This window comes from Eleutherodactylus coqui, chromosome 1 (genome assembly GCF_035609145.1).
Source record: "Eleutherodactylus coqui strain aEleCoq1 chromosome 1, aEleCoq1.hap1, whole genome shotgun sequence".
In the NCBI taxonomy this organism is placed as follows: Eukaryota; Metazoa; Chordata; class Amphibia; order Anura; family Eleutherodactylidae; genus Eleutherodactylus; species Eleutherodactylus coqui.
The window spans coordinates 63,290,387-63,306,524 of record NC_089837.1 but is presented as its reverse complement, the minus strand read 5'-3'; the positions used below and the strand labels follow the sequence as shown (position 1 = coordinate 63,306,524).

At 41.8% G+C, this 16,138-nt stretch overlaps 1 protein-coding gene across 3 annotated transcripts in view; it reads right to left on the bottom strand.

The window, feature by feature from the left end:
- LDAH (lipid droplet associated hydrolase) overlaps nt 1–16,138 on the bottom strand; it is a 199,598-nt gene that overhangs the window by 124,876 nt on the left and 58,584 nt on the right. For all 3 annotated transcript variants that reach the window (XM_066596791.1, XM_066596800.1, XM_066596783.1), the window contains one exon: nt 11,780–11,914. In XM_066596791.1, coding sequence (XP_066452888.1) covers nt 11,780–11,914 — 135 coding nt within the window. The remainder of the gene's footprint in view (nt 1–11,779; nt 11,915–16,138) is intronic.

Sequence of the window (16,138 nt, the reverse complement as noted above, 5' to 3'; positions counted from 1 at the left end):
TTTTGGGTCACAGCCACACCTGTAGCCGGTGCCTCTATACGCAAAGAACTGTGTTGTTGTTATATTATTTTTCATTTAATTGTAACATTCTACACAAGAGATTATTTACAGCTAGTAAGCCGTTGTTTCACGAATGACACCCTATCCCATATCATTGGAAGGTATTTCACCTCCTCCTCACTTCTCTACGACCCTCTCACCCCTGTCATTTTATTGGTACTCTCTCAATCTCTCCCCATGTGTGGATAGTATCAGGAATGTGCAGATTAGGTTACACAAAATTTGATGTTGAAAAGTAATTGTGTAATAATGCATGATATTATATTATACCCGCAGTCATATAAAGATGGAGAGATAGCACGCTGGACATCTTATCTTTTATCTTATAACATGAAACTCAAGTCTCACTTTTTGCTAATTATGGTTATGATTTGTATATCTTTTACGCTATTACTCTTTTGAGTCTTCTTTTCTCTTTTCTGGGTCTACTGATATTCCTATTATATTCTTTATGTTTTGTCTTCCAGCTTTACTTATTCTCCGTTTTAGGTTTTCTTTGAATTCGCTCTAGAATTTCTCCAAAAATTAAATCACTAATTTGTAAGTTTTTAACTTTTTTTAGTTTCTTTAGTTTTAAACGTTCTTATTTTTCCTGCACTTCAATTCTTCCTATCTATACATAGTCACAGTTTCGTTATTATGTTTGCCCTTTAAATAGATCATCGATTAAGGTTAAGGCCTCATGTCCCGGGGAAAAGGAGAATTAAAGTCCGCAGCGGATTTTAACTCTTCACCCGCACGCGGATCCGCACCCCATAGGGATGCATTGACCACCCGCGGGTAGATAAATACCCGCGGATGGTCAATAAACGTGATGTAAAAAAATCACGGAGCATGAAAAAAAATGGACATGCTCCATTTTAGTGCGGGTCTCCCACGGGGACGGCTCCCGCAGGCTTCTACTGAAGCCTATGGAAGCCGTCCGGGTCCACGGGAGACCCGCGCCTGAATTACACTCACCTGCTCCGGGCGATGCAGATCTTCCTTCCTTCTTCGTGGCCGGAGCTTCTTTCTTCGGCCGGGCGGATGTGCCCAACGCATGCGCGTGGCACGCAGCCGGCGTGCCGATCACATCCGCCGGGCCGAAGAAAGAAGATCCGGCCGCGACGGAGAGAAGATCAAGCCGCGAAGAAGGGAAGATCCGGAGCGTGCGAGAGGTGAGTAATTGTTATTTTAATGCCTCATGTCCGTGGGGCAGGAGGGACCCGCTAGGGATTCTCCATGGAGAATCCGTAGCGGGCCTGATTTTCCCCATGGACATGATGCCTAAATGTAAAGGCTGTAGTTTTCAACTGGAAATCAAAACATGTTTAAAAAAAAATGCATGCATTTTTATTATGCATCTGTAATTGCGGTTGAAAACTGCAATAAAAACGCTATGTGTGAACACGACCTTAGGAAGCTGGGTTTTTTGTCACGTAAATGCATGTATTTTGTGGGCGCAATCTTTTTGGCAATACGGTTTAATTAAAAATGTTGCACCTGGCTGTCAGATCTGCCCATAATGTCCTTGTGTATGCTTAGTTTCCCTCTTAAAGGACCAGCATATATATCCAGCTTTTGGAGCCCAAGTCAATCTAGACACTTTACCTGTTATTTAAAGCCCCCCCTCCCCCACTGTAAGGCGCTTGGGTAATAGGTTCTGGTAGTTTCTGCAAGGGTGTTACTGATTTCTGCTTGATTTCTGGTTCTGACCACTGCCTGTTCACTCATATTTCCCGTCTTCTCCTGTCCTGACCTCGGCCTGTTACTTGAGCTTGCTTTACCTAATCGCCACCTGCCCTGACCTTCTGCCTGTCTCTCCATACTCTGACTGCGTATAAACTATATTTCTGCTTGTCCCTACGGTATCGTACTATGGTGCCTCTGACCTGTCCATGTCAGCTGCCAACACACACATGAGAATTAGTAAAGCGGCAGTATGCTGGACACACATACCTCACATCAAGCATGTATTACTGGGAGTGGAAGAAGTCAAGTCCAACAATAGAAGCAAGTCGCAAACTGCAAATTAAGGGATCCAAAACTGAATGAAGGAATGAAGATTGCAGCCTGAAACTTATTGCCACTTTTTTTAACTTAACGTAAAAACTCATTTATGTTATTTTTTTTCTATGCCAAAGGTTGTCCATAGCCTTTAAATTCATAACTCAAACTTTACCCAAGTCAATATCTAAGGAGGTGGAGGGGCACATCCAACCCTCCACAAACCACTTCAGTGACAGCGGCTGCTGTAATGGATGTCCCGGCTGCTGGAACTAAGCCAAGCCCCCTAACTATTATGTGGCCAGCCAGACTAGAGAGGAGGCTATGGCTGTCGGATGATGATATCAAAACTGGCCCTATGACGCTGTATAAAAGGAAGATAGACTGCGCCACAGCGCAGTGGGTGTTTAAGACACAGCTTGAAGACAAGCAATAGATGTTAAAGTGGTGGAGGCCAGTTATCAAGTTGCACCAGGGCAGCAGCACAGTGGCAGTTTACCTATGCTGGGGAGCTGCCAAAGGCCGAGAGAGTGCCATGAGGGGCTAGTGTAAAGGCCTGTGTAGCAGCCGCTTCACACACAAAGAAAAGGCTTGCGGCCGCAACTGTCGCAAATACACACCTATTATGACTGCAGGACCAGCTGGATCACTGGGGCCAAAAAACCCCACTGAGCATAGGAGGAGAGGGAGATTCCCTTCCCGCCATTGACTGACACTGAAGCGGCGGTGTTGAAGACGTCGACCCTGTAGATGAAGATCGGAGAATGCTGCAGGATTAGAACTGTGTTGTGTGGAATCCCGAAACAAAGTTAGGGAATGTGGACCATATGGGACTATTGAAAGAGGGTAACGAAAACGAGCGTTGTGCAAGCATGGTACCATAGATCAGGATAAGACTTTGCAAAGTTAATCGTTATGTTGTTGCAATATTATATGTCCATGATGTAAAATTTGATGTGTATTACGGTTGTAATGGTGCGGCAAGGCACCTAATATGGAGAGCAGCGTTGCAGATTTAAAGCAGTACATGACGCAGTGATACAGTGAGGTCGGTTTCACAAGGCTGGGATTCTCATGGGAAAAAAATCGTGGAACGTCTTATTATCTTTGGGTTTGCCCTCACATCTCATTGTCCATCATTTTCAATGGGGCCGGCAAAGCACGGCAAGGTGTATGAGGTGCACACAAGTCTGATGGTATGGCTTTCCCCATTGAAAACTATAGGAGACACTTCGCGATCCTCAGCCGTAGCTGTCAGCCACACCGGGGATCGCTCCTTCCCCGAAGCGATGTGAAGAGTTTTTGTATCAAAACCGTCTCGCATCTGTGGGGAAATCACAAGTTGGCAAGTGCGATATCGGGCAGTGAAACATTCGCCCATGTGAAATTAGGTCTCCACCCTACCCCAGCTGTTTCAAAGTAGGGTGGAAACTACATTAACGATGTTGGGCATCCAGTGTACTAAGGATGCAGCTTCTACAAGTGAGAGGTTAGGCTATAGGTGTTGGACATCGATTTGTGCTGCATTGAAGTACCAAGTGCATTTGGGGAAAGCAAGAAGCATTGACATGTGCCTTGTTGCTGCCGCATGGAGAACCTGACTGGTGATGGGCGCACCAACAGGTTATGCCATACCTTTAAAAAGGTTCTATGACGCCGTGTGTTGTTATTATGCAACATTTAAGTACACGAATCCTCCTATGGAGGAAATAATATCAATAATAATCTGGTTAATTAAAGTTTATTTTTGAGTAAGCCGTTTGCCTCCATCGGTCACCACCATGCCATCAGTACAAATATCAAAACAAAATCATGAAACCTAAAGTATGGCATAAAACATCTCTTCATCTAAACATGCATCCAACTCATTTTTAGACTACGCTGAAGGAATTAAATGTCTTGAAATGCATATTCGACCAAATCTTAATTTTAGCTCCTTCTCCCGTACTTTTCCAATTAACCATGACTGAAAAATATGATCCCAACTCAAATCTGTCCAGGAATCAAACCAAACAAAGTGAACTACATGGGATTTATTTGTAATGGAACTATTACTCCGTTAAGAAAACCTTCAGTATGACCACAGATCAAACACCATGTCTTATTTTTGGAATACGTTTTTTTTTTAAATTTCTGATTTGAGGTATTATACAAAGAATCCCATATTATGTTTGCCTATGATATAGTGCATAGTCATGGGTATAGCGGTGGATGTATTTCATCCAACAAGCCTTTCGAGGAAGCTCTATATAAAGAACACCACAAATATTCAATGGTGCTAAATTATGCACCCAGTAATTACATAAAGGGCCTATTGTTTTGATTTCTAGGTGATTAGTTAATAAACTTGTGTATTTTACATATATGAACCGTAAACTTAGATGTCTAATATTCACTGTTCAGCTTTAAAACTCTCATACACATAAGAGAAAAGTTGGCTGAACTCAACGATTTGGATGTGACTCCTCACTTTCGGGGGAGAAAACAGGATTGGCCATGTGGAATTCCAACATTCAATCCTTTTGTCTCTGGGAACATTAGCCACCATTAGAGATGAGCGAACACGTTCGGCTCCGCCCCTTTTTCGCCCGAACACCGAACTTTGCGAACACTTCAGTGTTCGGGCGAAAAAGTTCGGGGGCCGCCGTGGCAGCGCGGGGGGGTGCGGCGGGGAGTGGGGGGGAGAGGGAGAGAGAGAGGGCTCCCCCCTGTTCCCCGCTACTGCCGCCCGCGCCGCCGCGCATCTCCCCGCCCCCCGGCGGCACCCGGACACTTACGCGCGAACACTGCAGTGTTCGGCAAAGCCGGTGTCCGGGTGCGGATGTGTCCGTAACGGACACGTTCGCTCATCCCTAGCCACCATGAAGGGTATGTGGCAACGACTTAGGCCGGTTTCCCATCTGCGTTGGAACCTCGGGCCGGCGGTTCATTCACAGATCCGTCTCAAAATACCAGATGAAAAAGTGCTGCTTACGGCGTTTTCGCTTTCACCCAAAAGCCGGGCAGCTGAGCATAAAGTGGTCGGACTCCATTATAGTCAGTGGAGTCTGTCTGGTGATGTTTGGTTCCATCCAGAGACCCAGCTGTTTGGCAGCAGGGATTCCCCTTTCCTGCTCCCCGAACAGAGTAGGAAAGCGGCACCCTGGATGCAGATGTGAAACCACCCTTATTCCCTTTTCCCTAATTGGAACACATGCATACTAGGCCAAACTAAAAGTGTATGTGCATGGGGGAGTCAGGAGGTATAGCTGTTGGCCAACATATATTGGAAGTGCACTGGCGAATTCAATGGACCATTTTATTTCAGAGATGTGACGTTTCAGCTACACACAGCCTGTGTTAAGTAGCTTGGTTTAGTCAAAACGTCACATATACGCAATATAATGATCCATTGAACTTGCCACCACATTGTGGAAGCTGCTCTTTATTTATTTATGGTTCTGGTAGTATAGTTGGGTAATACGGACTACTCCCAGCATGCATCTCCTGTTGGAGATCTTAGAGCGCTGTTCTTCCTACATGTTCCACTAGAGATCCATCACTGTTGGCAGCACATCCCCCGTTCATATGGAGAGATGTACAGACAATAAGGATAACTTTTTTTGGCTGCACAAAAGATTTCATCAGCCGATAATCGAGTGTATGCTCAATTATCAGCTGATTGGTGCAGCTTTCCATGGACTGTCAGTCAGACCAATGGATGTTCATTGTTCATACAAACATTTGTGCCCAATTGTTGGCGGTGTAAAAGGGCTTAAACCCTTTGCAATCCAATTTTGGATTCAGGGTTTCCTAGGGGGTTTTCTCTTTCTGCCATTATACAACAGCACCATTTGCTGGCGTGAGCCAGTACTGCAGTATGGGGCATGCTGGAGAGGCCCCCGACAACAGAGCGGCCAGTAATATACAGTAAGAATACCCTGCCGGACGTACTCCGACATCGAGGCTATACAGCCTTCAATCAGAAGGTCTTTAGACATCAGACAGTGGATTGGAAAGGGTTAAACAGTCGCTGCCGTTTTAGCAAACTTATGTTAATACGATAGCCAATGTGATAAACAGCAAAATTGCAATTAACCCTTTCCGATCCAATCTGTATTCTGGTTCTCCAAGGAGACTTACTCTTTTTCTGCTGTTATACAACAGCGCTATATGCTGGCTAAAGCCCGTACTGCATGTGGTGTCTCATTGGATAGGCTCCAACAGCAGAGAGGCTGGCAATATACAGTAAGAGAACCCCGACGGACGTCTTCCAACATCGGAGCTGCACAGCCTTAAATCACAATGTCTTTAGACGTCAGACAGTGGATTGGAAAGGGTTAACTTTACTAAAAAATATGCTTTCGGTCTGGAAACTTGCTCCAAAAGCTGGCCAATAAGAATCTCACTTCCTTCTAAACTGCTGTCCACTGCCTGTTGTTAAGCAATGCCAGCCTTCAGTAACACAGGCATGAAGAAGAATTACAGGAAATAGGGGAGGGGCTTAATTAGCATAAAAGCATGTAATTCAAAGCGAAAAAGCCTTTGCATCCTTCTTGCCTCAGCAGCTACACTTGAGTCCTTGTGAACCAGTGCACCACCTCTCCTGTCTCAGCTCTGAAGCATCAGTAGTCATCAGTCCTGTCCTACAAGCCTGCTATTCTGTCTCTTTCAAGCAGCTAGATTATGTTTGTACCAATAGTGTATCTCTCCCAAGATCTTCCCATTTATACAGCTGAACGTTTGCATCCAGTAACAGATTTCATTGTGTTCTTACTGATAACCGAACTCTGCAGTACAGAGATTGACTGGTAGACGTTTCTGACAGCCACTAACAAGAATTACTACTTTACTGGGCAATTATGCTTTGCAGTAAAGTCATGGTTTTTGTAGTAATTACCTCAAAAGTTGTAGTAATAAAGTGTAATCATGCTGATAAATGGAGAATTTCCATTAATAATATATCAGCAAATTGCGATAGATGACATTCTCCAATGATATTGATACAATTGAATAACTGATCCTTAAAGGGGCAGCTCTATCTTAAGAAAGCATGGGATGAGAAGACAATACGAGCAGGCAGAGGAAGAAGGTTCTCCAGTAGCTATCACTATGTCACAGTGGTCGGTCAAGGTCATTTTTTAATGCCCTGTGAATGACATCTCACTAACTAATATATGACTTAATGACTGACATGTCCCCGATTTTCCACAGCTGGATTGCAGCCTGGCGGCCAAAGATGACCTGGTCAGCTCTCATCTCATCAACCATTTTCACACCTTTTCATTGAAGACCATGACATTCCAAAGCTACAGGGCAGGGAAGGCGAAGGAGGAAGCCGACAACTCAAGATCTAGGTTGTCTGACCTTAAAGTGCCCAACACTAAATTGTATTTTCTTACTACACAACAGGGGTCACAAGTGAAAAGAAGAATAAATATGAGCAGAAACCATTAGAATCGGAGTAGTGGCACTACCAAAAACAGCAGGACTTTAAAAAAATATCTTTGGAATAAAACAAAAATCATTTTCTGCCGCCAGCTTCTGGCAGCCATAACTTTTTTATTTTCCACCGACATAGCTGTGCAAGAGCTTGTTTTTTTCCGGGACATCCTGTAGTTTCTATTGGTACCATTTTGAAGTACAAGTAACATGTGAATTGTCTTTTATTACATTTTATTTTGGAGACGGGTTGACCAAAAAAGCTCAATTTTGCAGGGTCAGGAATGCGTTACTTTGACAGATCAGACTTTTATGGATGCAGTGATACAAGATATGTTTTGGGGTTTTTTTTAGATTTTTATTTATAAGTATGGCAAAGGGTTTTCTTTTAACGTTTATTACCTTTTATTATTTTTAATAATAAAAAAACATTTTTAGGGCTTAGTCACACGGGCGCATTGGCACCCGTACACTGGCGCCGATGCGCACATGTGACTGTGCCCTTACTGCAGGAAGAAGACGGCCGTACTTCAGGACGGACGACTCCCCGCAGCGCAGAAGAAAGAATACATGACCGGCAATGAAGCCGATCACATGTTCTTTCCTCCGGCGCTGCAGAGAGACGTCCGACCTGAAGTGCGGCCGTCTCCTTCCTGCAGTAACACGGGTGCCGATGCGCCCGTGTGACTAAGCCCTTAAACTGAATTTTATATTTTTTTAGTCCCCGCTGCAGACATGAGCTTGTGATGGTTTGATTGCACCTGCAGTATGATGTAATACCATTACATTACATCATACCGCGCTCTCACAGGCAAGCTATTAAGCCATGCCATAGGCATCTCCAATCGAGGGATTTAAATGCCACTGTCAGAATTGCCACTTTCACATGTTGATCCAGGGATTATTCTGACTGCTACACCTAGGCTGAAAAAGAAGAAAATGCTCTGATAATTTTATGCCCTAATTGACAATCATGACGCTACCACTAATACTGGATCCCTGCAATAACCGAAAAATAGGAACCCTCTGGCTGCAATAGTCCCAGAATTCTAATCTAAACTCCTAAAGGACAAGGGTGCAGATTGGAGTTGGGAAAATTTTTTTCCTCCCAAAATGGGGTAAATTAGCTTCTACCTCATTGTTTTGGGTTTTTTTTTTTTTTGCCTTCCTCTGGATCAACAAAGGGTGATGTAAACAGACTGAACAAGATGGACATTTGCCTTTTTCAGCCTTGCATACTATGTGACTATGTATTTAAAAGGTAAACAGCTGCGATCAGCGGTGGTGCTGATTCGGAACTGTTACAGACTGGTGTCGGCTGTAAGAAAACGCAGACACTCGCTCCCCCTCCATACAAACCCTAGACCTCCATGACGTCAATGTACACGTTTGATCCTTAAGGGGTTAAAATAAATGAATATATTTAAAAAGTGTTATTTTTTGTTTCCATCTTATGACCACCAACTTTTTTTATCTTCTCGTCGATGAAGTTGTATGAGGGCTTGTTTTTAAGGAGAGACCTTTGCTTTCTCTGGATATGATTTTTGTAGTACGTAACTTTTTGACTACTTTTTTAAAAAAATTTTCTTGGAGATGGGGTGTCCAAAAAAAGATGATTCTGGGTAATTGGCTTTCACGGATGTGGCGATACCAAATATCTTTTGGGTTTTTTTCTTTCTTTTGATTTTTTAATTATAAATATGGGAAAAGGGGAGTATTTAAAAACTTGTAATATCCTTTATTTTAAATAGTAAAAAACTTTTTTTCACCCATTTTTTCTTTTGTCTTTTGACCCAAAAGAGACTTGAACTTGCGATCATTTGATCAATACTCAATATGAAGTCTACTTCGGGACCTATTAGTCTTCTGTGACTACTGGGTGATGGCGCTATGTCCGCACGTGGTAAAGCAGAATAAGGTATATGTGAATACCATAAAAAGAGTCATTAGTCAGGCTGTCATTTCGGCACTGGCACAGCATCCCAGACAAGCACACATGGCACACTGATTGTGTGTTTTACTCGATTGAGACCATTATCTGACGTTGGCTTCAGGGCAAGTCAGTGTTTCTTGTTGGAAGCAAGTGTTTAAAACACTGACCTGTCTATGCTGATTTGGAACAAATGACATCCAGTGCTGTGAGTAACCTCAGTCATAATATACATTTCAGCTTTAATTTGCTAAAAACTAAACACAAATTATCCACTGTGAGCAAAACAGTACATCAAAGCCTACGAGGAGTGTTTCTGTCTCCGGAAACACTGTACTAATGACCTCACCCATGAGTAAGCCGGGATGTATTGTGATTCACACACTGAGGTTGGAATAGAGAGAGACTGTAACAGCAAACAGCGCAAGACAACGTAATACAAACTACATTACACACGACTAGGTATTAGAAGAGTGTTTCCAGTCTGAAATAGAGAATTATCATATCTGTACAAGTACATATTCTTCTCCAAAGGGGCAGAATTACAGTAGTTAAATATTCTTGTACATACCGGTAGCAGGCGGTATTATAGAAGTTATATCCTTGTACATAGGGGGCAGAATTATAGTAGTTATAGTCTTGTACATAGGGGACAGTATTATAGTAGTTATAGTCTTGTACATAGGGGACAGTATTATAGTAGTTATATTCTTGTACATAGGGAGCAGTATTATAGTAGTTATATTCTTGTACATAGGAGCAGTATTATAGTAGTTATATTCTTGTACATAGGGGGCAGTATTATAGTAGTTATATTCTTGTACATAGGGGGCAGTATTATAGTAGTTATATTCTTGTACATAGGGGGCAGTATTATAGTAGTTATATTCTTGTACATAAGAGGCAGTATTATAGGAGTTATATTCTTGTACATAGGGGGCAGTATTGTAGTAGTTATATTCTTGTACAAAGCAGCAGTATTATAGTAGTTATATCCCGGTACATAGGAGTAGTATTATAGTAGTTATACTCTTGTACATAGGGGCAGTATTATAGTAGTTATATTCTCGTACATGGGAGGCAGTATTATAGTAGTTATATTCTTGTACATAGGGGGCAGTATTACAGTAGTTATATTCTTGTACATAGGGGGCAGTATTATAGTAGTTATATTATTGTACATAGCAGTATTATAGTAGTTATATTCTTGTACATAGGGGCAGTATTATAGTAGTTATATTCTTGTCCATAGGAGGCAGTATTATAGTAGTTATATTCTTGTACATAGGTGGCAGTATTATAGTAGTTATATTCTTGTACATAGAGGACAGTATTATAGTAGTTATATTCTTGTACATGGGGCAGTAATATAGCAGTTATATTCTTGTACATAGGAGGCAGTATTATAGTAGTTATATTTCTGTACATAGGGGCAGTATTATAGCAGTTATATACTTGTACATAGGGGGCCGTATTATAGTAGTTATATTCTTGTACATAGGGAGCAACAGTATAGAAGTTACATTCCCGTGCATAGAGGGCAGTAATGTTGTAGGTATATTCTTGTACATAGGAGCAGTATTATAGTAGTTATATTCTTGTACATAGGGGCAGTACTATAGTAGTTATATTGTTGTACATAGGTGGCAGTATTATAGTAGTTATATTCTTGTACATAGGGGACAGTATTATAGTAGTTATATTCTTGTACATAGGGCACAGTATTATAGTAGTTATATTCTTGTACATGGGGCAGTATTATAGTAGTTATATTCTTGTACATAGGAGGCAGTATTATAGTAGTTATATTCTTGTAGATAGGGACAGTATTATAGTAGTTATAGTCTTGTACATAGGGCACAGTATTATAGTAGTTATATCCTTGTACATAGGGCACAGTATTATAGTAGTTATATCCTTGTACATAGGAGGCAGTATTATAGTAGTTATATCCTTGTACATAGGGGGCAGTATTATAGTAGTTATATTCTTGTACATAGGGGACAGTATTATAGTAGTTATATTCTTGTACATGGGGCAGTATTATAGTAGTTATATTCTTGTACATAGGGGGCAGTATTATAGTAGTTATATTCTTGTACATAGGGGACAGTATTATAGTAGTTATAGTCTTGTACATAGGGGGCAGTATTATAGTAGTTATAGTCTTGTACATAGGGGGCAGTATTATAGTAGTTATATTCTTGTACATAGAGAGCAGTATTATAGTAGTTATATTCTTGTACATAGGGAGCAGTAATATAGAAGTTACATTCCCGTGCATAGAGGGCAGTTATGTTGTAGGTATATTCTTGTACATATGGCTGCACATGAAATAATAAAAGACAAAACATACATTTGCAACAATAATGAATATCGTACCATCAGTCATATCCATCCCTGCAGGTGGTGAACAGTGGCCTGCGTGGCTGATAGCCCATACTGGATATTGTCTATTAAATCCACAGTAAAGAGATTGCATGAAGGTTTTGTAGAATCCGACCACTCCGGGATTACCTGAAGAATATGCAGAATAATATTAATGATTTAATATAGTATACAAATCATTCCTTACAGAAACAAATGGAAGTCACATAATATCAGGATGGGCACTGCCAAATACTAGGCGGACAATGGAGCCAGAGTAGATGGGCATCACTGCCCCCAGAATAATAGATTTTCTTCTTAATAGATATGTCACAGGTGGCCAGCTGTACTGATACCTAAGCATCTGAGGAGAAATTAGCTACTTTCACATTGATGTTTTTATTGTAAATTATGAAGAATGAACACAACACATTAAAAAATTCATAGGAATAACATAATCTTTTGTGGAATGAGATGCACAATTAATTACAATGGTTAGACATGCAATGTTTGGGACTTCAACTGACCCTTCTTCAGACAAGAATGGCTGGCTCTGAGGACTCCGGACAGATTGTTTGACTATTTTGGTTCCTCTCATGTTTTTCCTTTAATCTCCTATCATTTCCCATGCACCTTTCAATAAGTGGCATTGTGGAGGTACTTTTCCATCCTCTAATTGCATACTTTTTTTCTCAGGGAGCATTGCATGGCCTATATAAGACTCCCTATGTCAACTTGGTGTTCTTCTCAAGGTCAAACTTTATGAGCCTCGTGTGGTGCAGAAATGAGCCTAGTGTGGTGCAAAGTGTAAGCTCTTGCTCATGACCTGAAGGTTGCAAGTTCAATCCCCGCAGGTAGCTGGCTCAAGGTCGACTCAGCCTTCCATCCTTCCGAGGTCGGTAAAATAAGTACCCAGCTTGCTGAGGGGTAATAAATAAAAATTACCTGAAAGCGCTGCGGAATAAGTTGGCGCTATACAAATAACAAAATTTTTTATTTTTTTTTATACTTCAGACCTACTTTAAAATGATTTATATCACCAACAATTTTCATATTAATTAAAACCAGATAGTGAAATATTTTTCTAATTGTTTTTTATTTTCTGGTTGCAGACTTTTTTATTCTGTTGTCGGTTTGTGACTATGAGAGCAGCCATCTTTCCTGAGCAATTTAGAAATGCTTTATGGCTTCTTCATGGGTCATCCACACAATGGGCAGAAGCTGACCCATTGACTAGTATGGAAGACTGGTCTAGACATGTTCTGTGACCTGCGCAGGGGCCATTGTGCAGGGAGGGAGAGTAGATACTAGACATACTATCACCTATTGTGAATGGTGGGTCCTGTGTTGTCTACAGATAGGAGATACCTATCAGTCTAATCCAGCATGTGGTGTTTCCTACATAGATCAGGAAGTATATACCCAGTATTAACCTCTGCGGTCAGTGCAAAAAATGCAGAATTTTAGGATTTTTAAAAGATATATAGATTATGAACAAAAGTGTGGGCCCAGCCTGAATGCTTGTAAAATTGAAGGAATACGGTGGTACACTATGGGTTGCTGTACAACAGGAATTCATAATAGGGCCCTGTAAGCAGTAAGGAAATGTAGCAAAATGAGAATGCAAACAATACACAAATGCATAAAACAGTGCAAAAAAGTTTAATAAAATCTCTTGCTCGACTCAGAACATGTGCAAAGTAGCATTAACCTGCAGATGCTTGTACTCTGCTCCATACAAGAGCTACTCCTAGGTGTTGCAGTGAAATCCCGATACATCGTTGCACCTTACCGCCAGGATTTCATTTGCTTAAATTAAATACATTTGTTAGCAATTCAGACAGTAGTAGACGAGAATTACCTTATTGTTTGGATTGTAAAATCCACTTCTTAGCTCGCCCGGGCACCCCCCAGCCCCAAGCTCCCCCTCCCCGGCCCACCTTTAAATTTAGTGCACTTTGTGAATTTGTTTTGGCTACAAAGTATTTTTCTTGAAGTCCAGATGAGCACTTCAAGTCTTTTCAAATATTTTGTAGGAAATGTTAGGCATTAAATCCTCATCACATGAAATTCAGAGAACAGCTGTTGAGAGCAGCTGAATGGAAGCAAATGTTTCCGAGGCTGGTGGTACTAGGTGACCGCATCAAGGGGAGCTGGGGGTCTGCTGCCGAAAGTAACATGCCTGCACAATGCATTAAACTGTTTACAGTCAACACGTCAGGCCTGACCTCTAAACAGCTTCTCTTTCCTTAACAGCGCAATTACAATATCCACTTTCAACCAACCACTAAATTCTATTATCTTCCCAAGAAACCAAAAAGACAAGAAAAAATTGCAGCCCTCTCTAATTCCTTGAAACAAATAACATGTCCTAAGGGGCCTTGAGAGTCATAGAGAAATTCCCAAGGACTAGTGGACAGGGCAGTGAAAGTAGAAGAGGCGTGCAGCCCACCTGTTAGGATCGGAGGTGAGCTGCGTACAGCTGATCGCACTTGTGACGAACACCAGCCCTGAATAAAAAGATTTTTCCTGCTCTCCTAGGTTCTCATCGTATCCGAAGGACGGGGATTGCTTTAGGATTGGTGGGAGTTTGACCAATCCCGATTATGAAGGTCCCTGAATGAATGGGGGTCAAGAATGGACGTCAAGGCTTAATTCTAAGGGAGCAACAAACTTTATCAAAGAAATTGTTCTTGGCATGAAAAGTGTGATTTTTGATGCAGCCTACTTTAGCTTATTTCTGCAAAAATTGCAGCATGGGACCATTGGAAAATATACCTTGTCCTGTGAAAAATAAGCCCTCATACAGAATGGGGGGCGAGGGGGTTATGGATCTTGAATAGCAAAAATATAACATCAAAAACTGTCAGATCTTCAAGGGCTAAATTAATTAAGAATATTCTAAATGGAGATTTGAATAAAAAAGAAACATTGCCAGAAAAAGCCCTTTAATGGTTATTTTTATTTCAAAGACTCCTCAGGATAGGTCACCAATAGTTAATTGTGGGGACTCACTGCTTGGGGTCCTCAGCGATCACCTGATCGCCTGGCTATCAGTGCGGCAGGCTGGATGTGTGTCATAGATGACGGCAGCGGAAGTGGCATAGCTGGCTTCACTCCCATTAAAATCAATGGGGACTGATATGGCTTTTACAACTAACCGCCCGGCCTCGATGTTGGGAGTGGAAGTGTCGGAATGGAGTAGTTGGCTTCAGCTCCTATTGATTTCCCTTCCACTGTTGTCAACTATGACGCACATTGAGCCTGAGGCACTGACATCGGGCCAGATAATCAGATGAATGCTGGAGGTCCCGAGTAGCTGGTCACCAGCAATCAACTATTGAAGGCCTAGCCTAAGAATTGGTCATCAATAGTTTCTACCTGGAAAATCCCTTTAAAAATTTGAACATACAGTATTTTGCAAAAAAAACCCAAACATATAACAATTCATTTATGGTACTTTCATATGCCCTTTCTGTATATCTACCCTTACTCATAATTATTACCCAAGCTGCCTTCCACAGACTGGGTTTCGTACTATACGGTACTTCTAATACTTTCTTTCACATCTTGCTCCAAAAAGTTGACCCCCACCTGAAATGCGTGACTGCAGTCCTGAACAAAGATGGCCGCACTACTTCTATGACTACTTGATGCACAATCCATGTTGCTCCGACGGCCAGTACTGTTCACCTGGACAACACTGCCCAATCAAAGCATCATGAAGTGGTGTAGCTATCTTTGTTTGTCCGGGACTAGAGGCTTGCTTTAACCCAGAGAAATCTTAGACTAGGAGCTAGTCGATAAAAGTTAGGGGCCAGTGTTGACAAGCTGTAGGGCTGAGCTTGCATGACTCAATTTTGAAGAACAACTGATGGATATCGAGTCCAGCAAATGCGGATCTGTAATTGTGGTCTTTGGGGTTATATCAAAATCTATAGTTATTTTTTATTCACAGGAGTCCAACTTTATGATCAGTGGGGGTCTCTCTACTAAGCGGCGGTCGGGCATGTGCGATGATGTGCTATTCACTCCCAATGGGACTGTCGGAGCACATGTACAAGCACTTGACAATTTCTGTCAGCCCCACCGAAATGAATGGAGAGACGAATGCCCATTAGCGTCCAGTGCTTCATTCAGTCTGATGTCGCTGCAGGTGGAAGAAGCAACCCCACGGTGATGAGAAGAGGGGGACACAGGGCCCCCATTCTAAGGATCAATGAAACGCTCATGATCATTGCGGATATCCTTAGATTGTGGGATAACCCCTCTAAGGTTATGGGAGCAGGAAGTGGAATCATTGGGCACAGCAAGCTTGACTCTTTTTAGAAGGGTGAGTGCATGCATTTCCACATAGAGTCAGGAATACTATCT